The sequence below is a fragment of the Aythya marila genome (assembly GCF_965140915.1).
Source record: "Aythya marila genome assembly, chromosome: 27".
Lineage (NCBI taxonomy): Eukaryota > Metazoa > Chordata > Aves > Anseriformes > Anatidae > Aythya > Aythya marila.
This window is the reverse complement of record NC_139068.1, coordinates 5,695,017-5,721,592: the sequence shown is the minus strand read 5'-3', so window position 1 is coordinate 5,721,592 and position 26,576 is coordinate 5,695,017. Positions and strand designations below refer to the sequence as shown.

The following is a 26,576-nucleotide window of genomic DNA, read 5'->3' as shown; positions in this document are numbered from 1 at the left end:
GCGCCCCGCCCCGCCACCAGGCGGCGCTCCCCCCCAGCCCCGCGGCCCGGCGCCGCTTCATTTGCATGCGGCGGCGGCGTTCGGCCAATGGCGGCGCGGGGCGGGGCGCGGCGGGGGCGACGAACCAATAGCGAGGCGGGGCGGGGCGGCGAGGGGGCGCGGCGGCGGCGGCGGACCAATGGCGAGGCGGGGCGGGGCCTCGCCGCTCCCCTCCCCCGTCCCGCCCGCGGGGCCAGCAGCCGCCGCCGTGCGGGCACCGAGCGCAGCCCCGGCCCCGCCGCTGCCCGAGCCCCGGGGGCCGCGGCTGCGATGCGGGTTGGCGGCTCCCGGCCTCCTCCCACCCGGAACCCGCCCGGTAAGCGGCAGCGCCACCGCGCCGGGAGCCCCGCGGGCGGTTACCGGGGCTCGGCTCCCCCCCCGCCCCCTCCCCTTTTTCCCCTTTTCCCCTCCGCCGCCCGTTACCGGCGGCCCCGCGCCCCCTCCCCCGCCGCCCGGTGGCCTCGCGGCGCTCGCTGGGGCCGGGGTTTCCCCTCCCGGGGCGGCCGCTCGGGTCCCGCCGGTGCCCCCCGCGCCCCCCCCCCCCCCCCCCTCCGGTGGGTTACCGGCCGCCGCTCGGTGCGGTGGGGCGGAGGAGGTGGGGGGGGGGGCAGCGGGCACCGGGAGCGGACCGAGCCCGGGCAGCGGCCGCGGCCGTTTTCCGCCCGTCCCGGGGCCGGTCCCGCTGCCCCCAGCGCCGCGCCCAGCTCCCGGCCCCGCCACGTGCCCGCGCCCCCGGCACCGGCACCGGGCCCCTCCCGTGGGGTCCGGCGGGGAGCGGGGCCGCAGAGGGGCTCGGGGGATCCCCGGTGCCCCCCCCCCCCTCCGGTGCCACCTCCCCCACGCGGGGACGGGCGGGGGGCGCACGGCGGGGGCTCCCCCGTGGGTTCGGGGGTCCCGGTGGGGCTCAGAGCCCTGCTCGCACCGGGGGGCACCGGGGCGGCCCCGGCTGTGCCCGGGCGCGGGGTCCCGGAGCCCCGCACGGCTGCGGGAGGTGGGCCCCGGGCTGCCCCCACCGCCACCGGGGGGGACACCGGGGCCGCGAGGGCAGGCTGCGGGGCGGGGGAAGCGGCTGCGCCCCGGTGCTTACCGGAGGGGGGGGGAGGCCCGGGGTGGGGGGTCCCGTTCCCAAAGCACCGGGGCAGGGGCAGGGGCTGAGCCGGTACCGGGCTGGCGGACCCGGTTTTGTGGCCGGGATTAACGGCGGGGCCAGGGCTGAGCCGGTGACCTTGTGGGTGGCCCCACCGGGAGGGGCGGCCCCGGGGACCCCACGGGGCTCACCGGGGCGCATCCCCCCCCTTCCCCCTCCCCCGTGGCACCGGGTTCTGGCGGGGCACAGCGGGGGTCCCAGGATCGAGCCCCCCCGTGCTGGGGGCGAGGGTCCCGGTGTGGCCCCTGGGTGCCCCTCGCACGTGGCACCTGCGCCCCCGGGGGACCGGGGAGACCGGGGGGGTCCCCGGGGGCGATGCCGGTGTGCCCACGGTTTCCCCCCCCCCCCTCCCCGCGGCCCCAGGGCCCCGTTATCTGCGGCTGCTGGCCCCGTGCCGCCCGGGGGGCCGGTGGCTATCGGGGTGGGCAGGCCCCTTCCCCCTGCAGCAGCAGGGCCCGGCCTCCCTATCTCATTAGCCGGAGATTAATGAGGCTCCGGGGCTGTCTTTAACTCCTTCCTCCTCTTCTCCCCGTGCAGGTCCCTGCCCGGAGCCGTCCCAGCGCTAGGACGAGCGGCCGAGGGGGGGGGACACCAGCCTCACGCAGCCCCCCGGGACGCGCCTGGACGGCGAGGACGCAGCCATGCACGGGGCCGCGGCCGCCTGCTGAGCCCGCGGACACTTCGGCGCCGTGCCCCCGAAGACGGCCGAGCGGCCCCGAGCCCGCGGCCCCGGCACCGGCAGGAGCTGTGCGACGAAGCGAAGCCGGGGGGGGCCCGGGGGGGGGGCGTCCTCCCGCCCCGAGCCAGCCGCAGCGGGCGCCTTGCGTCCCGACGGCCTCGCCCAGCTCCCCTGTGCCCTCCCGGGGGCCCGGCAGCCCCCTCGCAGGGCTGCCGCCCCCTCCGAGCCCCCCGCCTTGGCCTCCCGCCCCGCTGGAGCGCGGCACCCTGCCGGGCGCTGCCCCCCGCGCCCCCAGGGCGTCGCCCCCCGCCCGGCCGGGGACCTGCCGCCCGCCGGCAGAGCCATGAAGCTGCAGGCGGTGATGGAGAACCTGCAGCGGCAGCAGCGCGCCCGGCTGCAGCAGGCGCTGGAAGCGCGGCAGCAGGAGCAGCAGCAGCAGCAGCAGCAGCGCTCCACGCCGCCCCCCGCCCCGGCGCAGCTCCCGCCGGCCCCGGGGCAGACCCCAGCGCGGGGCCGAGGTCCGGACCCGGCCCCGGCGCCCTCGGAGGAAGGAGCGGAGCCCGAGAACGCGCACATCCAGCGGGCGCAGATGGCCGCCCTGGCCGCCATGCGGGCCGCCGCCGCCGGCCTCAGCCACTCGTCCAGCCCGGGGCTGTCGGAGGAGAGCCAGGCCTCCGAGGAGGAGGAGCGCGGCGAGGAGGAGGAGGAGGAAGAGGAGGAAGGCGGCTACCAGCAGGAGATGGGCTCCGAGGACGAGGAGGATCTGTGAGTACGGCTGCGCGCGCCGGCACGGCCCCACGGCGGGGTTTGGAGAACGGCGAGCCCAAAGCTGGGGGCTGGGGGGGTGTCGGGGTGCGGGGCAGGCAGCAGCACCGGGGCGCCGACCCTGGCTGGGATGTGAGCCGGTACTTTTGGGGGACAAACACTGGATTTGGCCATTATCTCCCTGCTCAGCCCGGTGCCCCGGGGCGGCAGCAGTGATGGGGCAGAGCTCCCTGCCCCGCCGCACTGATTCCTCGCAGCGGGCTGGCGTGGGGCGAAATTTCATCTCTGCCCGAGGAGCCACGTGGGGCTGTGACAGAGGATCCCGGCCCGGTTTAAATAATTCAGGGCTGCCTCCTCCCAGCTCCCCGGGCAGGGAGCGGGCCGGGCGCCATCTGGCCGAGCTCTGCCCGCGCCTCCCGGCACCGGGAGCACCCCGTGGGGACAGGCAGGGCGCTGCTGGTGCTAGGGGCTGGGCGGCTGCGGGTCTCATCCAGATGCTGAGTGGGGACAGGGAGAGGGGCCTGGAAATGGGGAGGTTCGTGGAAATGTCCCGCGGCTGCCCAGGGTGAGCTGAGCAAACCTCTCCCCTGCTCCAGGAAGGGCAAATGGGATGAAGAGGACTTCGAGGAGGACCTGGGCGAGGAGGAAGAGGAGGAAGAAGAGGAGGAGGAGGAGGAAGAAGAGGAAGAGGAGGACTACGAGGAGGAGGAAGACATGGGCGAGGAGGGGCTGAGCTCGGCGGAGGCGGTGCGGACGGGCCCCGGGTCCCTGCTGCTCCGCAAGCCGCCGGCGCCGCAGCACTGCCGGGGCGAGGCGCAGCGGCCGCCGGGCGGGCAGGAGCGGCTCCCCGCCGGACTGGGCCCCCAGGGCCACGCGCAGCTCCCGCAGCCGGCGCCCGACCACGGCGACTGGACCTACGAGGAGCAGTTCAAGCAGGTGGGAGCCGCCGGGATGCGGGGACGGGTGGCCGCGTGCGTGGCCCTGCGGGCGCCTGGGGGAACCTGCGCCGCAGCTCGCTCCTGGCGCTGCTGAGAAACCACCAGGATCCCCCCGGGGACTGAGTCCTTCGGCTCACCGTGGGGACCCGGGAGGATTCTCGCTGAAAACAGCAGGAAAAAAACACCCCGAGGCTGCAGGTCCGAAGGGATTCTTGGGTTTCTTCGTGCTCTCAGGGCTCTGACGTGCCGGGGCCGGGGACTGCAGCCCTGTGGACCCAGCCCACCGAGGGGCACAGAGCAGCGGGCTCAGCACCAGCCCCTTCCAAAACGCAGTGTGGGGACCCTTGAGTCCCCCCCTGCTCCTGTCCGGCTGTGTGGGTGCAGTTGGAGCAGAGCCGCCTCCAAAATGAGGTGGAGGAGTGGAAGTGCCCCACTGCCCCCCTGCTCTCCCGGGGCCTTCCCCCGGCCGGGGATGCGGGGCCGCAGTACCCGGGCTAATAGAAGGAAATGTGCTTAAAGCGGGGCTCCCCGGGGGCTGCCCCGGCCCTTTGATGTGTGTGTTTAAGTACATCTGAGTTTAGGGCTGGGGGAGGGGGCGAGAGCAAACAGCAGCAGATGGGACCCAGATGGAGAGGCCGGCGTTTTGGGAGGGGTGCGGTGGCCGCAGCCCCTTCCCCGGCTCAGGGCGAGGGAAGGGGCTGGGGGCTGCCAGGGGCTGGCCTGGGTGCAGGCAGTGTACCCCTACCGGGATGGGAACGGGCCACCGGGAGCGCGGCGAGCGCGGCCACCCCGGGCAGGAGGGGAGCTTCTGTCCCCCCCCCTCCCTGCTGCGGGGAGGAAAACGGCCGCCGGGGCTGGAGGCTGTTTGTTGCACAACTCCCGGCCTCCCCGGCAGGATACGGCCCGGCCTTCCAAGCGTTTTGCCCTGTGCTGGGGCAGGGGAACCCCCCCCGAGCGTGCCCTGGGCTCCTCCTGATGCTGCGGGGCCTTGGGCACCCCGAGGTGGCACGGGGTGCAATGGGGCGGGAGCCGTAGGGCTCCCTCGGTGCCAGGAGGGAGAGAACGCCTGTGCCCGGCTCCCCTGGCACGGCAGAGCCCCCCTGGCACCTTTGGGCACGGCACAAGCGTGCTGAGGACCGTGGGTCACAGCCACCCCGGTGCCCTGCGTCCCCAGCCCGGCAGGGATGGTGCCGCGGTGCAAGGCAGCGCCGAGGGGCAGGATTCGGCCCCGTCTGAGCTTTTCCTCCAGGCTCGGTGGCCGGGCAGCCCCGGCGCTCTCAGCGGCTCTGCTGGCTCGTCCGTAGCTCTAACAACGTTCGTGTGGGTTTCAGAAACACACCAAACTTTTCCTGTGCTGTCTCGAGTGCGCACATATCCTCACCTCCCGGCGCTGCATCGTCTTCTTGTGGTTTCTCTCTTTTGTACTTCCTGTAATTAGAGAGTGGGGGACGTAATCTTTTTATCTGCGAAAAGGCTTTTAGATACCACAGCTGTGATCTTCCTGTTTGTCACCGTGTGAGCGTGTCCCGGACCCTTGCGATCTCCCTGGGAGCTCGGGCTCCCGCGTGCCCACGTCCTGCTCCCAGCCCTCGATGCCACGTGGGGGAATTGGGGGCTCGGAGCCCAGCTGCTCTGGGTGGCTGCGGGCGGCTCGGCCCCGTCCACACCGCGCGGGCGAAAGGGGCCGAGCATCCCTGCCTGTGCCCCGGGCACCCCGGGGAAAAAGCCGCTTGCTCCAGCGCCTGGCACGACGACAACTGATGGTGGAAGCAGCCGGGGGGGGGGAGGTTAAAGCTGCCTTCTGCCTCCGCGGGTGGAGGCAAGGAGGAGGCAAAGCGCCCGCTCGGGGAGAGGCTTCCCCGGCGCGTCAGCGCGCGGGCGCTTGGATCCCGGCCGCTGGATCGGGGCCAGGGGTTGCTCGCGCGGCGCCTGGCCGGGAGCTCCTCCTGGCCGCCCTCCAGCGCGTGCCTCTGAACGCGCTCCAGCCCAGCTGACGGGCTGGGAAGGAGCAGCAGGAATGTAAACACAGCGCGGGCAGGATGCGCCCGCCGCCGCGCTGCTGCCGCCGCCGCAGGGGCGCTCCGCGGGGCAGGGGCTTCCTCAACACCCCCCAGACCCCCGGCACGCCGCTGCCGGGCTCTAACCGAGCCCCAGGGTGCTTCAGGGAACCTCTCAGTGCTGGTGGGGGCTGCCACGCTGCAGCCCTGCGTGCCGTAGGGTTTAATGGGGTGGGGGCCGCGGGGAGCTGTGGTGCTCAGGGCAGTCCCCGGGGCTCTGCTCCTTCCCCGGGCGTTTTCTCCGCTCCGTGCGCAGGGCTGTGAGCACGGTGCTGGCCTTCCTGCCGCGGCGGGGAAGCGCAGCTCGAGGAAGGTGCTATTTCTGGGTTCCTCTCTTCTTGCAGGCGAGCTCAGCTTGCCTGCAGCCTCGTGCTCGTGGTGGCCAAACCGTGCCCCCCGCGGGGCGAGGAACGCGGCGGGGCTGTGTGCGTTTGCTGGAGGAGGGGAAGGGGGGGTCCCCTCGGCACCCCGGCGCTGCTTTCACTGGGGCCGTGTGCTGTGGTGCTCTGCACCACCAGGGCAGCTCTGCTCGGTCGTGGCACCGGTCCCTGCACTGCCCGGGTGGCTCTGCCACCGTAGCAGTTCTTTATTGCCCACTTTGGGGCAGATTCCTGCAAATGGGTGCTGTGGTCGGTCGGTGTGGAAGCTGCAGGAGGCCCCGGAGGAGGGAATGTGGTGTAAAGGGGAGAAGCGGAGGCGCAGGGCCGGGAAGCTGTTGTGTGGCACCTCCCCATCCCCGGGGACGGCCACTGCGCAGGCAGAGGTCAGCTCGCCGCTGACCCAGGCGCTGGCAGCAGAACAAAGGAGCCCCCGGCGCGGCGGGGCAGGGGGGGCTGCCAAAGGGCACACTGGGTCTGCAGTGGGGGCAAAAAGGGGCATCAATGGGGGGGCTACAAGGGAGGCTCAGCCTCCACACCCCCATGCTGGGGCAGTGCAGCAATCCTCGTGTCCTGCTGCGCTCGTGCCGGGCTGCATTGGGCTGCGTCTGTTCCTGCGGAGGGAAATCCCCTTTGCAGGACAGGGACACCGAGAGCTGGTGCTTGGAGCAGGGCTCAGCCGGGGCCAAGCGTCCTCAGTCCTCTGGGATTCCCCGTGCATGGGCTCTGTGGGTTTTCTGGGCCCTTCACCCGGCCCCAAGGAAAGCACGGAGCTGCCCCCACCCGCCATGTGCGTCCCTTCCCGGCCCCGCGCGCGGGGACGTGGCGCTCGCTCGTTATTTCTCCTCCCTCCCTCTTCCTTCCTAGAAAAGCCTGCGGCGGGGCTGAGCCCCCGCCACGGTCCATCTCCGGGGAAGGAAGAGGTTTGTGACGGCCGCCGTCTCTTTCATCTCGCCCCCAGAGGCACGCCAGGACCCCGGGGCTGGTGGCGATGCCGGCGTGTCTGTGCTCCCCGCCTCGAGCCGGGGGGTTCGAGCCAAACGGAGGCAGCAGGGATGGGTGAGCCCCTGCCCGGCCCCCCGGGGGCTGTCCCCATGCCTGGGTGACGCTGCGGGTGCTGGCCGTGGTGGTGCTGAGCGCGAGAGGCTCGACGCCTGCCAAAACTCGGGCGCTGCCGCAGCAAAGTGCTGCGTAACGCCGGCCCGGCGCTGGGCTGCACGGGGGAAAAACCCCACACATCGGGCACGGTGCTGAGCCCCGGCACAGTGCTGGGCCCCGGCACGCTGCGGGAGGAAGGACCCTGCCGGGCAGCACCGTGCCCCGCGGGTAATCCCTCCCCTGACCTTTCTGTTTCGGATGGCGAGATGAGTGCGTGCCCCACTAATACCAGGAGCCTCAACCCGGGGCGCGCTCGCAGCCCACGGCATCGGAGTTTCCTGTCCCTGCCCCTTTTGGAGTTTCCTGTGCTGAATGTGAAAGCCAGCTGCTGCTGCTGCTGCTGCTGCTGCTGCTGCCCGGCTCCTCTCCCTCCCTAATCCCGTGGGCGGGGAGCTCGGGGCTGATTCAGCAGCCAGCCGGGGCCGTGCACCCTGTCACCTTGCGGGGGGCCCGGGGGTGCCCCTCTCCTTGGGGTGTTTGTGTGCCTGTGTTGGGTCTGGTGGCCTGGGCTGGGGGAGAGGCTGGTGCTGAGGATGAGGAGCGGGTTGTGCTCCTCGTGGGGTCGCCGTGCTGCCCGGTGCTCGCCCGGCTCCGCAGTGGGGCCGTTGGTGGGCGCCCGGTGCCGCGGGGCTCGGTGCCGCCGCCACGCGCTTCCTCGCCTTGCAGCCGGGTGCTGGAGCTCCCGCGGCTCTGTTCCTGTTTGAAAGAAGCTTTAAAAAGACCCGGGGAGGGGGTGGGGGGGGGAGGCTCGGCTTGCGGTGAGGTGCTGGTACTTTTGGGGGGGCGGGAGGTTTCTGAAGATGTTCCAAATTGGGACGGCTCAAACTCGCTGGTGGCACGTGGGGGCCGAAAACCTCAGCCCTTATCTGCTGCTGAGCAGAGCTCGCCCGAGATACGGGGTTTCAAAGTGCAACGGTTAGAGAGAAAAAAAAAAAAAGAAGAAAAGGCAAAACGAAAGCAACTCGGTAACCCCTGCGCAGGGGCTCGTGCGCCAGCGTCCGGCCCCGTCCCGCTCCCTGCGCTTTATGGGCAAGTCTAGACGGCGCCCTGCGCGCGGGCTGCCATTAGCTCGCAGGAAAAACAAGCCGGCCTTTTTTTCTGGGAGCCGTGGCTTTTTTGATTTTCCTCTAAATGATGGGGCAATCCAGTAAATGGCGGGGTAATTGCAGGCGGCCCGAGGAAGCCGGGGAGTTGCGACACGGGCGTTGCAGCGAGCTGGGGAATCGCGACGGGTCCTGTCCCAAAGCTGCCGGCCCCCTGCCCGGGGTTGCCCCTAGCCCCCCGGAGATGTGTGTGGCACGGGGACGGCGAGCCTCGGGGGGGGGGGGGGGCAGCCGTCCCCCTGTCCGTCCGTCCTCCCCCCTGTCCCTCCGTCCATCCGCCTGCCCGGCGCTGGGGCCGCGGCCCTGGGGGCAGGTGCCTGCGTGGTTTCATGCTGCTCACATGACTCAGCCAGCAATTAAAACTGAAAGGGGGGGGGGGGAAAGGCGAGAGGGGCCGTGGAGGCAGAGGAAATGGTGATTTCTCGCTCAAAGGCGCCCTTTGAGTGCAGCCGCGTCCTCCCCGCGCCCCTCGGACACCGCCTGTGATCGGGAGGGGCGCTGCCGGAGGGTTTTGGGGGGGGTCCGGGGCTGTTTCATCCCCGGGATGTGTCCGGTGCTCAGGGCTGGGGTCCTGAGAGTGCAAAAATCCCAGTTTTGGCTTAAAAAGCAGAGCACGCCCCCCTCGTGTAGCGCTTACCCGTGGCGAAGGCCTCCAGCCCCAACGGCCCCACCTCGGCCACCTCTGTCCCTTGCCGGGGGCTGCAGGCGGGGGCCAAATGGGGGATTAGCAAAAAAAAAAAAAAAACACCCCCCAAACCCCAAATCTTGATTTTCATCAACTGGGAAGCAACGGCGAGCTCTGCACAATGTGAGCTCCGCCGGGGCCTTCCCCGGGAGTCAGGGCAGCAGAAGTGATACCGGCACCGGGGGGGGGCCGGGGCTGATTTGTCCCCCCTGGGGGGCTCGGAGCAGGGCCGGGGGGGGGCACACTGCCCCTAATGGCGGCGGGAGGGTCCATTTACTTTCTTTAAAATATTGATCGGGGCTTTATCGCATTAGCGAGCCGAGCGGATGAGCCGCCCCCGGGGAGGGAGAAGGGGAGAAGGGGCCTCTTCCTGGGAAAGGGGCGCCTCGTCCCCGGGGCCGGGTGCCCCCAGACCCCCCCCCCTCTGGTCCCGGGGCCGCCACCGCCCACTCCCCACCCGCCTGCCCTCGGTGGGGGGCTCAGGCAGATAACGCGGGGGCCCCGTCCCCGGGCGGTTCTGCGCCCGGAGGAGGGCGATTGCAGGGCCTGGCCGGCCGCGGGCTGATAACGGGGGTGAGGAGGAAATGGGGGGGGGGGGGGACGACACAGCTTGGGGGGGGACCGGGAGAGGCAGCGGGTGCTGGGCTGGGAGGTGGATTGCGCGTGGATGGGCTGTAGGAGGGGGGTTGTGTTCCTGGGGGGTTTTGTTGGCCACGAGGCGCGGAGATGCCACCCCCTGGGGGGTGCGGGGGGAGCCGGGCAGCCCCTGGCCCTCGGCTCGCCCCGCTCCCTGCTGAAGGGTGTTCCTGGGGAGGGCTCCAGCCCGGTAATCGGCTCAGGGAGCCTTCCCGCAGCCGTAATCCCCCGATCCCGGCCGGAGGTCAGGGACTTCTCCTGGGCAAGAGCAGCTCAGGCACAAAGTGCCTCCTGGCAGCCCCGGCGCGGGGTCCCTGCCCTCTGGCCCCCTGGGTGCTGCCTTCAGTTGGGCTGAGTTTGTGGGGTTCCAGTTCTGTTTTTTTCCCCCAAAATGGGAGCCAGGCTGGGGGACGAGGGGACGCTTCTCCTTGGTGCCAGGAGCTGGGGATGGAGCAGGGACAGGCTCAGGGCAACAGCTCCACGGGGATCATCGTGGGTGAGCCATCCCCACGGCACCCCCAGGCTCTGCCCTGGCTCGGGGGGCTCCTGGGGGGGCTCCCCAATCACCCGAGGCACACCAGCATCACCTGGCAGCGTCCCCCCCCTCCCTGGGAGCCCCGGGGCTGATTCCCAGGGCTGCAGAGGAGGCAGCCGCCCCACGGCTCCGGCACAGCTGAACCAACAGGAATACGGGTTTATTTAAAAGAAAAAAAAAAAAAAAATGTTGCAGAGAATAGAGCAAGGCCTTTGTCAGCAAAGCAAACAGTCGCGCCTGGAGCGGGGCGGTTGGGCAAGGGCTCAGCGTTGCTCCATCGCCCTATTTCTGGCCGAAACCGCAGGAGAAACGCGAGGCTGCCTTCGGGGCCGGCCGGACGTGCCGCAATCGCAGGGTGGGGGGCGCGGGGCCCTGGGGGGGGAGGTGGGGGGGGGGCAGGGGCCGCTCCCCGCGTGCGCGGCCCTGATAAGGCACCTGCCCGCGCGGCCGCCGCGCCGGGAGCCGTGGGCGCAGCTCCTGACCCCCTCCGTGACCCTCGGAATAAGTCACTTAATCTCCCCGTGCCTGGGTCTCTGGTCCGTGAAGTGGAGCTGGTGATAATCCTGCCTCTGGCGGGGCTGCTCCAAGCCAGGGACCCGGATCCCAGGGGAGGGGGAGCCCGGCTGATCCCCCTCCCCCCTTACCCCACAGGCGCTCCGGGGAGGGGACGGGAGCTGGGGAAGGGCACCCCGGCCCCACGGGCAGTCAGCCCGGCGCAGGCACCTGCTGGAAATCCCTTTGGCGAGGGGCTTTGCCTCCTGCCTCAGTTTCCCTGTGCGTGAGCATCCCCCCCAACCACCACGGGCGGTGTTTCCCGGAGCGGGCGCGTGCCGGCGCCGTGCCACATCTCACACAGGGCAGGGGCAGGGGCAGGAGGGGTGCCCGAGCGGCGAGGTTTCCCCGCGCGCCTCAGCAGCTTCTCGGTGAGGTTCCCAGGGCTGCCGGCCCGCCGCTGGCTGCCTGTCAAAACCAGCTGCGGCGGCTGGAGCTGCGCCAGGGACCGCGGTGCTGGCAGGGCCGGGGGTGGCGTGGCCGGGCAGGAGCCCCCCGGCCCCGTGGCGGCGGAGGGGGCGGCTCGGTGGCGCGGCGCCCACCCGGGACGGAGGCGCGGGGCCTCGCATTTCAGGAACAGATTTGCAATTACACAAATCCCCGGCCCTGCCGGGCTGAGAGTGGAAACCCTGGGTGACTCATCTGCTTTGGCTTACAATGATCTCCTTTCTAAGACGATCATTTACATATGGTGGAATTTAAACCCCGGCTTGCCTACAACGGCTAATTCAGCCGCGCTCCTGCCCCTTCTCGCCTCTGCCCGCGCAGGTGCTGAAGCTGCAGCGCCCTGCCCGCACGCCCTGCCCGCTCGCCCTGCCTGCATTCCCTGCCTTTATGCGCTGCCTGCATGCGCTTCTCGTGTTCCCAGCCCACGCAGCCTGCCTGCACGCCCTGCCTGCATTCCCTGCCCGTACTCACTGCTTGTGTTCCCTGCCCACGCACCCTGCCCGTACGCCCTGCCTGCGTGCCCTGCTCATGCACCCTGCCCGCACCCTGCCCACGCCCTCCCCGGGAGATGGGTCCCTGCCCGCAGGTCCCCGCCTGCCGTTCCCATTAGGCTTTAATCCCCCCAGAAAAACCCGGGGAAGGCTGCCCCGATCCCACGAGGTTTGGGTACAGCCGGTGGTGCCCCTTGGACCGCCCCGGCTCTGCGGCTCCGGTGCCGGCTCCCTGGCCGGTGCCGTGCCTGCACCGTGAGCGCCGGGTGCATGGGTGTTGCTGCCTCGGCCGAGCTTTCTCAATACTTACTGACTCCACTGAATTAATATTTGCACAGGGTCAGGTGTGATAGAGAGCATGTGTCAAGGGCATGCACAAACACATACGTGGCGAAGGGCTGCAGGCAGCCGTGGCGCTGCTGGTGGGAGCTGACTTCCAAATGACCTTTCCTGGCTGGCAGCTTTTGGCTTAAAAGAGAGGAACTGGCCCCAAAATGGGGAATGGGCACGTGGGGCGCTGCCAGGGCTCCTGCACAGGAAGGAGGGGGGCTCGGACCCCCCATGCCACTGTGGGGGGGGGCACTGGGGACGCCAGGGAAGCTCGGTCCCAGCTCCGCGGTGACCATTTGGCACGGTGCAATGCTTGGTGTTTGCGTTCAGCCAAAAACCCCTCTCTGCTTTTTATTTGAGCCAGAGCCCCGCGAGCTGCCTGCAGCCGCGTTGTCCGAAATAGTTGTTCAAAACGCAATTGCAGCAGAATTCACTTCCTCCTTTGCAAAAAGGGGAAAAAAAGCAGCAAGCCACCCAACCGCCCTCGAAACCGGAGCTGGGTCTGGGCTTCGGGCTGCTCCGCTGTGCGCTGGGGATGCTGAGCGCCCCGAGCCCGTGCAGGGCGTCCTCCGCGTGTCCCTGGGAGCGGCCCGGGCCCCTCGGGGGGGCCCGGGGGGGTTTGTTCAGAGCAGGCGGTCCTGCAGCAGGTTTTTCCTTCTGCTCCCTCTCCCCTCCCTGCCACTTAAGCCGACAGAACCGGCTGAGCCGATCCGTCGCGGGGCGGGCGCTCCCCTGCTCCGCGCCTTTTGGCCGCGCGCCCCCCGGGAGCCTTCAGAGCGCGGCGCTGGGACCGGGCAGGATCGGCCCCGCTGCGTGGCGGGGCGGGCGGCCGACACGGGGCGGACAATGGGGGGTCAGGGAGGTTAAACGGCGACTAATTCGCCCTTTCAGCGTCTCCCTCTGCTTCCCGGTGACACCCGCATTGTCGGCGCTGACACCGGCCCGCGTCCCTTGGCCGGTGGCACGAGGCAGGGGGTCCAGGGCGCGTCCCCACGCGGTGCCAAGCGGCAGAGACAGCACTGCTGGCCCTGTTAGGCTCCGGGGGAGCAGCACAGGGGGGGCAGGACCCCATCCCACCAGGGTGCTGGCCTGGGAGGGCGAGGGGTGCCGGATGGCTCAGCTGGGGACGTTGTGATGGGCTCCTGCGGGACCAAAGGGGGGACGGCGCCGCGCGAGGTGCCCTGGGCACGGCTTTGGTGTGCCGCAGCGGGAGGGCTTCAGCACGTGGCTGTGGCTGGGATTGAGGCGGATGCTGCGAGGTACCGGGGGGGGGGGGATGTGGCTGTGGTGGCGCTTGGGGTTTTCACAGGTGCTGGTGGCCTCGGGGGGGGACAGCCCAGACCGTTGGGGAAATCAGGAAATTGGGAAATTGTCCCTGTGGTGCGGGAGCAGTGATGCCCCTCGGGGCATCCCCAGGGCCCACCACCCGCCGGGTCCTGCAGCCCCCAGCTCCTCCCAGGCCCGAGAAGGGGACCGGTGGGGGACAGGCACCTGCAGCGGGGCCGCGTCCCCCCGGCCCGGGAGGTGGCCGACCTGCGGAGGGGACAATGCTGGGAACGGGAGGGAACAATAGAGCCGACGGGAAGCACGGCACCACCGACGACCCTGTAAACCTCTCCCAGCAAACGTACCCAGGCTCCCCCTCCGGAAAGGGGCCCTCGCCCGGCTGCCCCCGGGGACGGGGAGCGCCCGCGCCGCCCCCCTGCGCCCCGCCACGCTGAGCTCAGGCGGCAGGAATCCGGCCGGGCCGGTCAGCGGGCTCCCTGCGGCACCGCACGGCCGCCCGCGCGCCCTCGCTGCTGCCGGAGAGGCCACCCCAGCCCCTGCTCGTGGGGAGCCCCCCCGCTGCCCCTCCGCTCATTCCCAGCCCCGCTGAACCCCGCTTTTGGGGAGGGGGCTCGGCGCTGCCGGGGGATTAGGGGCACGCGCGCAGGGCAGGACCGGGGGCAGCCCCTCCGGCGGGAGGTGACCCCGTCCCTAAGCCGAGCTCTTTATCTGCCCGCGGGATCGGGATCGGGGACGGGGACGGTCGCCCTTCGGCTGCCTGGGGGGGCGGCTGGGGGTGGAAAGGGAATCGGCCCCGCGCATCACGCGCTCTGGCCGATACGAACCTGACACCCGGCACAGCTGCTGGGCAGGCGGCCCCTTCCGCGGCCCCCCCCGGCAGCCCCACGCCCGCCGAGCTGGGGGGGGGGTCCCACCGGTGGTGCCGCCGTCCCCGCAGGGCTGCGCTCACCTCCACGGGGGCACTCCTGCGGACCCCGAACCCCACGGTGGCCGTGCTGGCACCGCGTGCCCCAAAGCCCCGAGCGGGTCACGGCTTTACGGGAAACCGCGTTCGAGCAGCAGCATCCGAAACGCGTTATCTCAGGGCTCGTAACCAACCCTCCAGTCTAGTTTTTACAAATTACTTTCTTTTTCTAAAGAAATCAGTCCCCTCCTCCCCCCCTCACCCTCTGCGCCCCGAATCCGGGCCCCAGCGTGAGCGGCGTGGGGCCGGCACTTCGCAGCGGGACGGTGGCAGCTTGAGCGTGGGGTGGGGGTCGGGGGTGGGCATCAGGGGGACGGTGTGGGTGCGGACGGGGGGCTGCGCACGCGCCCCGGGCCGGGAGGAGCAGGGAAAGCCCCGGCCTCTTGTTTATTCTTCGTTGAATAACTTCTGGCGGCGCGGGCTGCCCGCCCCTGCTGCGCCCCTCCGCTGTCAGCAGGACAAAGGAGCCGCGGCCCCGGGGGAGGAGAAGGGCCGAGAGCTGCCCCTCGCTGCCCAAACACCTCGACGTGCTGCCTGCTCTCAGGAAGCTCCAGCACCTTGCTTTATTGTTGTGTTTTGTTTTTTTTTTTTTCCCTAAACGCAGCAATCCCGAGCATTTTAGCGCCTGCAGGGGGTCAGCCTGTTGCTGACAGGTTTTACCCATCCCTGGGGCTGGGGGGAGCTCGGGGGGGGCTTCCACCCACCCGGCGCACGGCTCGCAAGTCCCGAGCAGGCGTGCAAGAGAAAGGAGGAAAGCAGTGAGCGCCGAGCCCTCATGACGGGGAGAAAAAACCCCTTGGCAACTGTTCCCCGGGGCCTGGAAACCCACAACTGCGGCACGGGAGCGGGCCACGGTGCTTGCAGCTCAGATGGCAGCACCCACCCGGCCCCGGTGTGAGCCTCGTTACGTGGGAGCCTCGTTAGACCGCAGCCTCCCGGGGCCGCTTTCCCTCCTGCCTTTAATTGCCCTCGGTGCTGGCAGCTCGCCGGGCGGCTGCTCGGCACGTTGGTTATCTCAGCAGACCCCGGCGCATCCCGCGGCGCTCCCGTGCGGCATTCCTGGCATTGCCGAGGGGCCGCTGTCCCGAAAGCCCTTTTAAAGTCAACGGGCCGGGATTTTCGCGTAATCTGGTTTGAACGGCTAAGCCGGTCATCCACACCAAACGCCGGGCTGGGATCCTGCCGGGGGCTCGGCTGCGCCCCCCTCCTGCCTCTCCTCCCTCCTCCGCTCCTTAGGGACCCTCTGGATGTGGGTGCCCGGCACCTCGGCCGGGAGCACGGTGCTGCCGGGGAGCCTGGGCGAACAACCCCCCGGTGCCCATGGTGATGGTGGTGCCACCGGGCGTTGCTCCTGGGCTGGACAAGCCCCGGTGTGGGCGCCCTCCTCCTCCGTCCCCCTCCTCGGCCACACGGAGCCGGGTGTCCCGGGGGCGGCCCCGCGCTAAGAGGATATGGTCGGGGCAGCTGGTTTACAGATTAAGTTATTTCCACCTCCGTGCAGCCTCCCTCGTTGCGCCGCATACCCCGACCCGCACACGCTGCTGCGCCCGGGCTGCGTTTCCTGCAGCCCCTGCCGCCCCCGCTCCCGGCCCCGCCAGCAGCCGCCGCGTGGCCCCGGCTCGGCCCCGCGCCGTGCTGGGGGCCGGGGTCCGGCACGCACCGCGGCTCGGCACCTGCCGCTCTCGGTGCAGCCCGCGCCGTGCCCGGCCGCCTGCTGCGTGGTTTCGCACGCTGCTGAAACGAGAACGAGTTTCGGTTCCTCAGGTTTTATTTTGAGCTCCGATCGCTGCATGCGAGGCTGGGCCGCGTCCCCGCGGCACGAGTTGGGGACGGGTGCGCGTGGCCAGAGCCGGCAAAACCGGGATGCCAAAAATCCTGGGGGTTGGGGCAGGGATTTCTGTCCCTTTCCACGTCCCAGCCGGCGCCCGGCTGGCGCAGGGGAGCCCGGCAGCTCCCGGGTGCTGCTCGGAGGCGTGGGGCAGCCGGCACAGGGCACCTTCGGGGCACTCTCCTGTCCTCGGGGACAAGCCCGGCCACCCGTGTGCCAGAGGAGACCCCAAGAAGCTGAGGGCATGTTGGGGACCTGGCGGCCCCGTCCCCCTGTGCCACCCTGCTGCAGCACACACGTGGGCACGTCTCGGAGCCGTGGCTTCCGCGGTGCCGTCGGCACCTCGCCGGTAACCACAAGCAGCTGCGTGCCAAGAACCCTTCATCCTGCAGCGTCACTGGGGGTGCTGGGGGACCCCCCGCTGGCACAGGGCATGCAGGGCTGCTCGGGCTGGGGGAGCGGAGGGAACGTCCCCAGTGAGGCTGCCCCAGGCACCAGGGGGGCACCAGGGCTCGGAGCAGCATGGACCAGATGGTGCCCAGACGTCCCCTGCAGCTTTGCCCCAGGATTTGGGGTGAAAATCCGGGCTGAGCACCTGCTCGGCCATCGGATCTCAGCATGGGAACGCCGGGCACGGGAGCACCCAGAGCTCGCCCCCAGCAGCACTTTCCCCGGCAGGAGCCCACGGATCAGAGGTGCGTGCAACGATCGGCGGCCGGGGCCGGGCAGCCCGCCCCACTGCCACTAATCCCCCCCGGCTGAGCAGATGCACGTTTTCCTCAGCTGACGGTTAATTTTCTTTCATCCTCTTAAACGCGTATGTCCAACATTTCCTTCGGGATTGAACCCCTGCCCTGCTGCACCTGGCCAGGGGGCGATGCCCGGGGTGCGGGGAGGGTCCCTGCAGGACTCCAGCTGCTGCCAAAGCCCCGCAGGGGTTGTGGGGTGGTTTCCTGGCCCCATTTCTGCTCTGTGGGGCCGGGAAGGGTCCGGGGAGCCGCACCAGGCAGCGCCAGGCCCCCGTCCGGAGTGGGAGGGCAGAGGGGCAGTGCTTGTCTCTTCCCAGCCCCGGATGCAGATTTCCACCCATGCGTCCCTCTCAGCCCGAGCAGCCTGGTGAAGGGGCCCCGAGAAACTTTATTTAAGAGCTGCCCTTATAAAAATTGAATGAGGCGATGTTTTAATAAATGGCTAATCAATTTTTAGAGCTCTGCAGGTTAATAGGCTGCTCGTGACCCTTGCGCCACGCCGGGTGCTGCTCTCAGCTGGCCGTGCTGCAGGCGCCGGGTCCGGTGCTGTGCCGGGGGCACCAGGCGCTGGTGGCAGCCCCGTGGTGTCAGAGCCGGCCCCGGGCCCTGCCCGTGTGGCTGCTCGCAGCTCTCCCGCCTGCCACAGCTCCTTCCTGGCACTTTTGTTCCTCTGCGTTTCCCTTTTTCCTCCCCCGCTCTGGCAGAGCCGAGCTGCAGGGCGATGTTTTCCCAGCCTCCCCCTCCCCTCCGCTCAGCGACGCTTTTCTCCCTCCTTGGGTTTGTATTTAATCAGCTGGCTCGGCTGAGAAAGCCTCTGCTGCCTCCCCGTCCCACCTCCTCCCCGCTCCTTTGTCTGAAATGCGGGAGCGGGAGCGCGGGGGGCTCCAGGCTGCCACCGCCCCGCAGGCTCGGGGGGTCCCCACTGGCTCGGGGTCCTGGGGCGCAGCAGGGCAGGGTTGGGGTGTCCGGGTGGCAGAGCCGGGGCTGGCGGGGCCGTGCACCCCCTGGGCACCCTCTCTGCAGCACGTGGGGCGTGGAAGCAGAAGCGGGGCAGGTCCTGAGCCCAGCACCGAGCTCTTTGCTGGCAGCGGGGCTGCGGGGGCAGGAGGAGGCACGAGCTGGCAGCACCCCTGGTGCCTCTCCCGGCCTCCCCACGGCTTCAGCCTCCTCTGGTTTCCGCAGGGTGTTTGGGGAGGCCAAAACGAGGGGCGATGCCGTGCCCTGAGCTCACCGCAGCCGTCTGTGCCGGGGCGGGTGGCTGCGGCATCCCGGCCGTGGTGCGGTGATGCCGGCTCCTGGCACACGGTGCCCTCTGCTCCAGCTCCCGTCCTCCCGTTGCCCGTCCCCGTTATCAGGGGCACAGGGGGCACGGGGCCAGCTCGGGGCTCGCCCAGCTCGGTGCTGCCGTGGGCTCGAGGCGCTCGGCAGCGGCGCGGGGGAAACCCTCCCTTGGTGTGCGGCTTCCCAAAGCGCTGCAGGAAGCGGGGATTGGCGGGGGCCCAGCAGCCCTCAGCTGGTCAGGAGCAGCCCTCTGCCAAAAAGCTGCGCCGGCCGCAGCCTGCACGCCTCCAGGAGCTGCTCCTGCCCTGCTGGGGGGCTCTGCTCTGCTCCCCCCGGGCTCCCCCTGCCTTGGGACCTCGGCTCCCGGCAGTGCCGTGGGGACTGCGGCACCCATGGGGCACCCGGGGCCCGCGTGGCATCGCCACCCCTCTCCTGCCGCTGGGGGGGCCGAGGGGGGGCTCAGAAGGGGTCAGCGGTAACGACAGCTCCTGACCTCTCCCCGGCTGTTTGCTCAGGGGCCGGGCGAGCTTTTGCAAGGTTTCCAGGGGAACTGCGGGTTTATGGCTTTCCTGTAGCGCCCTTCCCTGTTATCGGCTCGGCCTCATTGATCCCTTTGATCGACGCCGGCGGGCGAGGAATTCAGCCCCCTGGGCACCCTCTGGGAGGGTTTGGGGGGGGTCGCACCTCCCATGAGGGTTTGGGGGGGGGTCTCACCCCACCCCACCGCTCGGTGCTGCCGGGTCCACATGCCGGGCATGTCCACTGGGGGGGTCGGATCGGTCCCCCCGTAAACGCGGCCGGCGTGCGGTGCGCGGCCCCGCGGTGCGTGCCTGTGGGGTGACGTGTTCGTATTTATAGCCCCCTCCCCGCCGCCCGCGGCCCCGCTGGCAGTTGTTCAAAATCATCACTGAGAAAAGCGAGCACGGCTCGGCACGGGGGGGGCTGGGGGCTGCTGCGTCCTCCCCGCTGCATCCTCGGCCACGGCCTCGGGGCGCACGGAGGAGCCGGGAGCCCCCTGCAGTGGGCACCACCCGGTGTCCCCCCCCGTGGAGCCCCCTCTCTGCCACCAGATGCTTCCCGTGCTCGGGGGGGGGGGATTCTGCGTGGCTGGGGGTCGGCTCCCGGCCGCGGGGAGCAGCAGAGCCCCCGCGCTGCGTGCGTGCGGAGGGCGCGATGCGCTCGGCGGGCCGGCAGCTCTCGCTGCCATAAATCAGGGCAGGAATGTGTCGGGCTGTCAAACAAAGGGTGGGGTCCCGAGACAAAAGCTGGCCCCAGCATAAATGGGCGCTGGAGGAGCGTCCGTGCATAGATCTTCCTGTCCTGGCTTATGAAAACATTTCCCAGTTGTGCGCAGGGTGCGAGGCGACATCAATCTTGTCGGGTTTGCTCCTCGGGCAGCGCGGGGGCCAGGACGGGAAATGCTTTCGCAGGAGGAGAGGTTGCCAGCCCCACGGCCTCCCCCGGGCAGGCACGGAGCCGCTTTCAGCACCGGGCTCCCGAGGCAGATTTGTTGCTTTGCAAAGCGGGAGCGAGCTCTGGAAGGCGGCACGTGCCGGGAGGGCAGCTGGAGGGGCACGGAGCGGCTCCAAGTCCCCGTCCCGGGTCCTCCTCGCTCCTCACAGCCCTTGGTTTTGGTGCTTGAGCCCCGGATGCCCCCAGCACACGGAGGCAGGCACGGTCCCACACAGTCTCGTGGCGTGGCACAGGCGTGCGCCCTGGCACAGGAGCTCGCTGCCGACCCGGCGCCGGCTCCCTGGGGCTGTGCAGGTGCGGGGCAGGGACCGTGCCGAGGTGTTGTCCCCACTGCCCCCAGAGCGCAGCCGGTGCTAAAAATACCCGGGCTCTGCCTTCCCGGGAGGAGCCGAGGGCCGATTGCAGCATTCTCGGTGTCGGAGCTGCTCAGCCTGCGGGCGAGGTTCGGGGCAGCGCCGTGGTTTCGGGGCCAGGAGCTAAGCAAGGCGAACGCCTCCGCTCGCCCGCGCCCTGGCTGTGGAGCGCGGCAGGGCTGTGGTGGTGGCTCTGCCGCACCGTGAGCACCCCGAGCACGGCTCACTGCAGCGGGGGAAGCTGCTTGCAGGTGTCAGCACAAGCACCGAGGCACCGTGCGCCCCCAGCCAGGTGTCCCCAGGGCTCCTTTGTGCCCCGGCTGGGCTCCTGCCGCCCGCGGTGTCCGCGGCGCCGCCGCTCCTGCAGCAGAGCCACGTGTGCAGGGCTGGGCTCCTCGAAAGCCTCCTGCCGTCACCCCGCGCTCAGCTCCCACCGAGTCAGGTTTCCTGGGAATTCGGGCACCCGACGAGGGGCTGCCCTCCCTCCTGCCACCTGGGAGCCTCCTGCCAAAGGCTCCACGTGGCCGCGGGCCCGCGGGAGGCCCCTTGGCGCGGTGACAGGGCCGGGTCGGGGCAGGTGAAGGCCGAGCTGCAGCGGGGCTCCCCCTGCTCCCAGCGGCCTGGCCCCTGCCACCCCGGTGGCTCTGTGGGATGCCGGAGGCTGGGGGCACGCCCGCCCCAAGCCGCGGGGATATTGGGACCCCACAGCTCCACGCTCGGAGCCCCTGCGATGCCGTGGAGCTCCACAGAGCTTCCTGGCACTCCCCAGGGAGCTGAGGGAGCTGCCCCCGGCCCCGCATGGGCTTTGACGGGCTGCTGGGGGGTTCCCCGGGTGCAGGGAGAGGTGTGGGGGCTGCCGGCAGAGCCGTGAGCGGTTTTCTCCTCTCGTTGTGCAGCTGTACGAGCTGGATGGCGACCCCAGGAGGAAGGAGTTCCTGGACGACCTCTTCAGCTTCATGCAGAAGCGAGGTGAGCCCCCCCCCGCGCCCGTCCCTGGGTTTTATTTCCTCGCATGTCATTGGAACCCAAGGTTAATGCTCTGGCCAGACGGGTAGTTAATTTTTAACCTCTTTGCAAACCGGGGTCAAACCTGCTCCGCTGGAATCTGCGCCACGAGCTCAGTGCAGCGATTCCCTGGCGCTGGCCCCCCCAGGCTGCCTTTGTCAGCGCCGCGCTGCCACCGGGCTCCGTCCCCCTCTGGGCAGCTCGGCCCCTGGGGTTTGCCCCCTGCCTGCCCCCCACCCCGCCCCACTGCCCCGTCCCGGGGTTCTGGCAGGTCCAGAGCAGCCTCCATCCAAACCTGGCTCTGCTTTTAGGGCCGAGGGTGGCATCCAAGTCACCGGCCGTGCCTGGAAAATTTTGGCCTGCGGTATCAAAGGGAGAACGTCCGTGTCGGGTCTGGCTCGTGCCAGGTCCCCAGGATGCCACACTGCGTCCCCGCGGGGGCGGCTTCGGGGGGTGCTGGTGGCTGAGCCCCTCCCTGGGGGTGTTTGGGGAAGGGGGCGGCGGAGGGACCCCGGCGCAGCTCGGGGCGAGGAGCCCAGCGTGGTGCCGCCAGAGGCCACGTCAGCTGCTGCCACCTCCCGGCACCGCGCCGGGGAGAGGCGGGAGGAAACACGGGGTGGTGTGTGCGGCACGGCACGGCACGGCCCCCCCCAGCCCCTTCCAGCCTGGATCCGGGTGATTTTTGGGGTCCCCCCCAATGCTCAGGCTGTGGCTGTGACTGGGGGCAGTGCACCCCCTCCTGTGCGGGCCGGGGCAGCCCCCACACGTGCAGGTTATCAACAACCACTGCCGCCGGGCGCCGCGCGGCTGGGCTGAGATCTACGAGTTTCATTTTCCTCCCCGTGTGGGGCCGGTGCTGAGCGAGCTGCAGTGAAGGGGGGGTGCAGAGGAAAACGGGGGGCAGGGGCAGGGCAGCAGCAGAAGCCCCGATGCTCCCTGAGCACCCCCGGCCCCCTGCGGCCCCCAGCTCCCCGCTCACCTCTCGCTGCGGGGTGCTGGTGGCCGCCCGCCCGGCTTGGCCCCGGCACGACCCGAGCCTGCCCTCTCCCCCTCCCCAGGGACCCCCGTCAACCGGATCCCCATCATGGCCAAGCAGGTGCTGGACCTGTACATGCTCTACATGCTGGTGACGGAGAAGGGCGGCCTGGTGGAGGTCATCAACAAGAAGCTGTGGCGGGAGATCACCAAGGGGCTCAACCTGCCCACCTCCATCACCAGCGCTGCCTTCACGCTCCGCACCCAGTGAGCTCCGGGGAGGGGACGCGGGGTTGGGGGGGGGGGGGGACATGGGGACGCGCCGGGCCCCCCGCCACCGCCTCACGGCGCCTTTCCGCCGGCAGGTACATGAAGTACCTGTACCCCTACGAATGTGAGAAGCGGGGGCTGAGCAACCCCAACGAGCTGCAGGCGGCCATCGACAGCAACCGGCGGGAGGGCCGCCGGCAGGGCTTCGGCAGCTCGCTCTTCACCTACTCGCCCGGCGGCACCCACGGCCTCCTCTCCTCGCCCAAGCTGCCGGTGCCGGCCCTGGGACTGGCCTCGGCCACCAACGGCGGCTCCATCGCCCCCGTCCAGAAGATCAAGAAAGGTAAAGGCCCCCCCGGCACCCCAAAACGGGCTGAGCTGAGCGCTGGGGGCCGGCACGCCTCGGGCACCCGGTGGCTCTGTTCCGGTCCCCTCCCCGAGCCCCAAATGACCTGGGGTTCCCTCGGTGGCACCAGGGCTCGTTCTGGGGCGGGATGGGGACCCTGGCACCCTTGGCGCAGAATCACAGAACGGTTTGGGTTGGAAGTGTCCTTTAAAGATCAAGTCCAGCCCTCCCTCCGACAACCCTCACTGCATCAGGCAGCCCAGAGCCCACCCAGCACCCCCAGCACTTCTCCGCAGGGCTGCTCTCCGTCCTCCCATCCCCAGCCACCCTTGTGTTTGGGGTTGGGGTCCCCCTGCCCCGTCCTTACTGGGGGCGAGGTGCTGGGCTCCCGGTGCTCACATGGAGAGGTTGTGGGGGGCCCCGTGGTGGTGCCCGGGATCTGGGGACGCCGCAGACGCCTCGCTGCGTCCCTGACCCCGCGCTCTGCCCCGCAGAGGAGGACGCACCCATCCCCATCTCCATGCCCAGCCGGCTCCCGGTGTCCCTGGCCGGGCACCCGGTGGTGGCAGCGCAGGCGGCGGCCGTGCAGGTGGCGGCGGCCGCCCAAGCCGTGGCTCTGGAGCAGCTGAGGGAGAAGCTGGAGTCCGGGGAGCCCCCGGAGAAGAAGATGGCGCTGGTGACGGACGAGCAGCAGCGGCTGATGCAGCGGGCGCTGCAGCAGAACCTCCTGGCCATGACGGCCCAGCTGCCCATGAGCATCCGCATCAACAGCCAGGGCACGCGCTCGCCAGGTCAGTGCGGCCGCGGGGCTGGGCGGGGGGCTTGGGGCTGGGCGGGGGGCGCGCGGCGGGTGCCGGTGGGTCCCTGACCTGCGCTGTCCCTGGGCAGAGAACCGCCAGGACTCCTCCGGCAGCCTGAGCAGCAACGGCACCAACAGCATCAGCATGTCGGTTGAGATCAACGGTATCGTCTACACAGGTAGGGCGGGGACGGGCGGCGCGCGGGGTCCCCTTTTGGGGGAGTTCGTCCCGTTTTCATCAGCGGACGGTGCCGGGACACTGGGTGCCCCCCGCTCAGCCCTGCTCTCCCCCCCCCTGCAGGTGTGCTGTTTGCCCAGACGCCCGGCCCTTCCTCCTCCTCCTCTTCCTCCTCCTCCTCCGCCTACAGCAAAGGCAACGGCAGCAACGGCGGCGGCCGCAGCAGCGGGAACGGCGGCGGCGGGGCAGGGGGCGGCGGGGGCAGTGCCCCCCCCGCCACCCCGGCCGCTCTGGCCGTGCCCCCCCCCAGCTCTACCTCCAACAACGCTTCGCCTTAACGCCCCCGCCGCCCCCGGCGTCGCCTCTCGCCAAAGCCAACAGAGGTGACGGGGGCAGAGCGTGCCCCCCAGCGCCGCGGCGGGCCGGGGGGGGGCTCGCGGCGCTGCTGGCGAGGGGAGGGGAGGAAGCTTCAGCCCCGGGGGTTTCATTAAAGGCTGCCTGGGCTCGGAGCCACCGCGGTCCCCGAGCGCTCCGAGCGGCGCGCGGTCGGCCCGGACCTGTTTACCTCACACACATCACACTTTGCACTGTACATTTATTATTATTATTATTATTTTTTAACTCGTGTTACCTCCAGACAGACGTACAGACGCCTGCCAACGCGAGCTTTAATGAAACCTCCTGGCACTCTTTAAAGGAAAAAAAAAAAAAAAGATAAAAAAAAAAATTGGAAATCGGGAGATATTTTATTCATTTAGATCCTTTTTCTTCCCCCTTTATTTTGAGAACTACACTCACTATATGGGATTTTAAGAGGTTGTTGTTTGATTGTTTTGTTGTAAATAGCTTCTATTTTATTCTCTAAAAAGAAGAAAAAAGAATCAGACTTTAACATGCAAATGATATATATTAGCATTCATCAGGGAAGCAGGAGCTGGGGAACCTTGTAACCTCCTTTTTCTTTTCCTCCCGGGGCGAGCGATGCCCGTGCTTGGCCGCGCTCCTCACCCGGGGACCGCCGCAGGGCCGGGGGGCTCCGTCCGGGGCTGCGGGGAGCGGGCGCCCACCTCCTGCCCGCGCCCCCCGGCTGCCCCCCACCCAGTCCCCGAGGCAGGCAGCGAGCAGGGCAGGGAGCGCGGCCCCGTGCGGTGGCACTTTGGGGACCTCCCTGGGGACGGTGACACTTCGGGGCCCCCCCGGGGCCGGCCGCGTGCTGCGTGCTTTCAGCTTGTTGCTTTGAGTTCTCGGTGGAGAAAATGGCCTCGGATGGGGACCCCCATCCCCAGCACCCAGCCCGGACCCCGAGCTCGGGGCCGCAGGCTCGGTGCCGGGAGGGGAGCGGCGCTCGGGGGCTCCCGGGGGCTCCCGCAGCGGCCGGGGCAGGCGGACACGGGGTGGCCAGGACCAGGCCGCCAGCTCGTGCTGGGTCCCCAGTGTCCCCCCAGATCCCCCCGTTTGGTGCCCGTCCCTCTGCCCCGAGCCGGGCCGCGTTGTCAGGTCGCTGTTTTCTGTCCCCCCCCCCCCCTCCCCGTAAGGCGATACTACTGTGCAGATCCAGTTTGGGCACATTTTCCCCCCTTACGCCAGGGCCAGGTTCCGGGGCCGAGGTGACACCCGATCTGTTATTCACGCTTGGAGCAGCAAACTGGTTTTGTTTGCAGTGGGGACGGGCGTTTTGTTTGTGATACCGGCCGGAGGAATCAGGAAAATCTGGTGGCGGCGGCTGGGCCGCGGCGGCTCCCCGGGGCCGACCTCTGTTTTCTCGGCTGCTCCCCACGCCCCAGGCACCGGCTCAGGGGGGGCCGCACGGGGCAAACTGTGGCCACCCAGCACCCCAGGGAGCCCCCAGCACCCCGCCGGGTGTCCCCAGCCTCCCTCCCGATCCAGGGGCGCTCCCCCTCGCTTAAAGCAGCAGGAACCTGGAGAGGTGTCCCGAGAGTGCTGGTGGGGCCGTGGGGTGCTCTGCGGGTCCCCAAGGATGCTCCGCTGTCCTTTGGGACCCCCAAAGTCCCCCCCCCGGCCCCAGCACGGGGCGTTTATTTTAAGCTTTGCTCTGTTTTAGCCGTGCGGGTTTCAGCTTTCCTCTCCCTCGGACGTTTTCTGGCCGCCCTGCCCCGGCAGGCGTTAGCCCCAGCCATGCACATCTGCGTGAGACACAATCGCGACCTGATACCGACCCCCCCAAATCGGTATCTCGATTCCTCAGGTTTCGACGGCGAGCACAGGGTTTGCCCCCCTGCCCCGCGCGGACCCCCCCCCGGCAGCACAGATGCCTCCCACCCCCCCCCCAGGCTTGGGATGGGGACGCGGCGATCTCAGGGGATTTGGGGTTTTCCAGCCCCTTTTTGCTGGCAGGGAGGGAGCCGCCTTGTGAGCACCCCCCCCAAAAAAAATAATGCTGGAAATGCCCTCGGGTGGCTTCGCAGCGCCCTGGGGGTGCCGGGGGGGGGCACTCGTCTTGTGCTGCTTTTAGGATCCAGCCCAAGTCCCCGCACAGGGAAACCCCCGGGAAGGGGCGGCCGCGGGGTCTCCTTGTGGCCGGGCGGTTTAGAGCTTTAGTGAGTTTTGCATTTGTACAGTCACTGTTTTTTTCTGTTTTTTTTTTTTTTTTTTTTTTTGTTGTTGTTGTTTTTTTTTAATTATTTTTATTCCCACCCCCCCCCCTTTTTTTTTTTTTGGAGAGAGCGCATATCACCTTCCCTTTTATTTTTCTTCTTGCATATCGATTTAAAAAAAAAAAAAATCAGTTTCTCTGGGGTTTGAAAAGAAAAAGGAATGGACACAGCTGCAGACGCATTTATCCAGCGGGCATATCTTAACTCAGGTAAAAAAAGAAAAAAAAAAAACACACAAAAGACAAAAAAAAGAAAAAAGAATAAAAACCACATTCTACCTCTGAGAGCGGCGGCCTCGGGCACACTGTCCCGAGCCCCCGGTGAAATATTTCAGTTTTTCAAACATTCAGGTATTGAAACTTTTGATTATTAAAAAAGATAAAATAAAATAAAAACACTGAAAGTTTACATTTTATAATAACATTATTATACAGATTGTATTTAAACTTCAGAATATTTAAGACAATTGTAACCCTGTAAAGTTGATGAAATATTAAAAAAAAAAAAAAAAAAA

General features: G+C 68.9%; 2 protein-coding genes across 2 annotated transcripts in view; both read left to right on the top strand.

Moving 5' to 3' along the window:
- The first annotated feature begins 237 nt into the window (after window positions 1-237).
- Window positions 238-26,543, top strand: ARID3A (AT-rich interaction domain 3A). The gene is made up of 9 exons (XM_082780114.1): window positions 238-355; window positions 1,724-2,630; window positions 3,227-3,566; window positions 20,771-20,843; window positions 21,938-22,121; window positions 22,220-22,467; window positions 22,965-23,261; window positions 23,359-23,448; window positions 23,571-26,543. The coding sequence occupies exons 2-9, from the start codon at window positions 2,209-2,211 to the stop codon at window positions 23,783-23,785; spliced, it is 1,869 nt and encodes a 622-aa protein (XP_082636240.1). The 5' UTR covers window positions 238-355; window positions 1,724-2,208; the 3' UTR covers window positions 23,786-26,543.
- GPX4 (glutathione peroxidase 4) overlaps window positions 23,315-26,576 on the top strand; it is a gene marked incomplete at its 5' end in the record, with an annotated part of 78,077 nt that continues 74,815 nt past the window's right edge. The window contains one exon of the mRNA XM_082780116.1: window positions 23,315-23,320. The remainder of the gene's footprint in view (window positions 23,321-26,576) is intronic.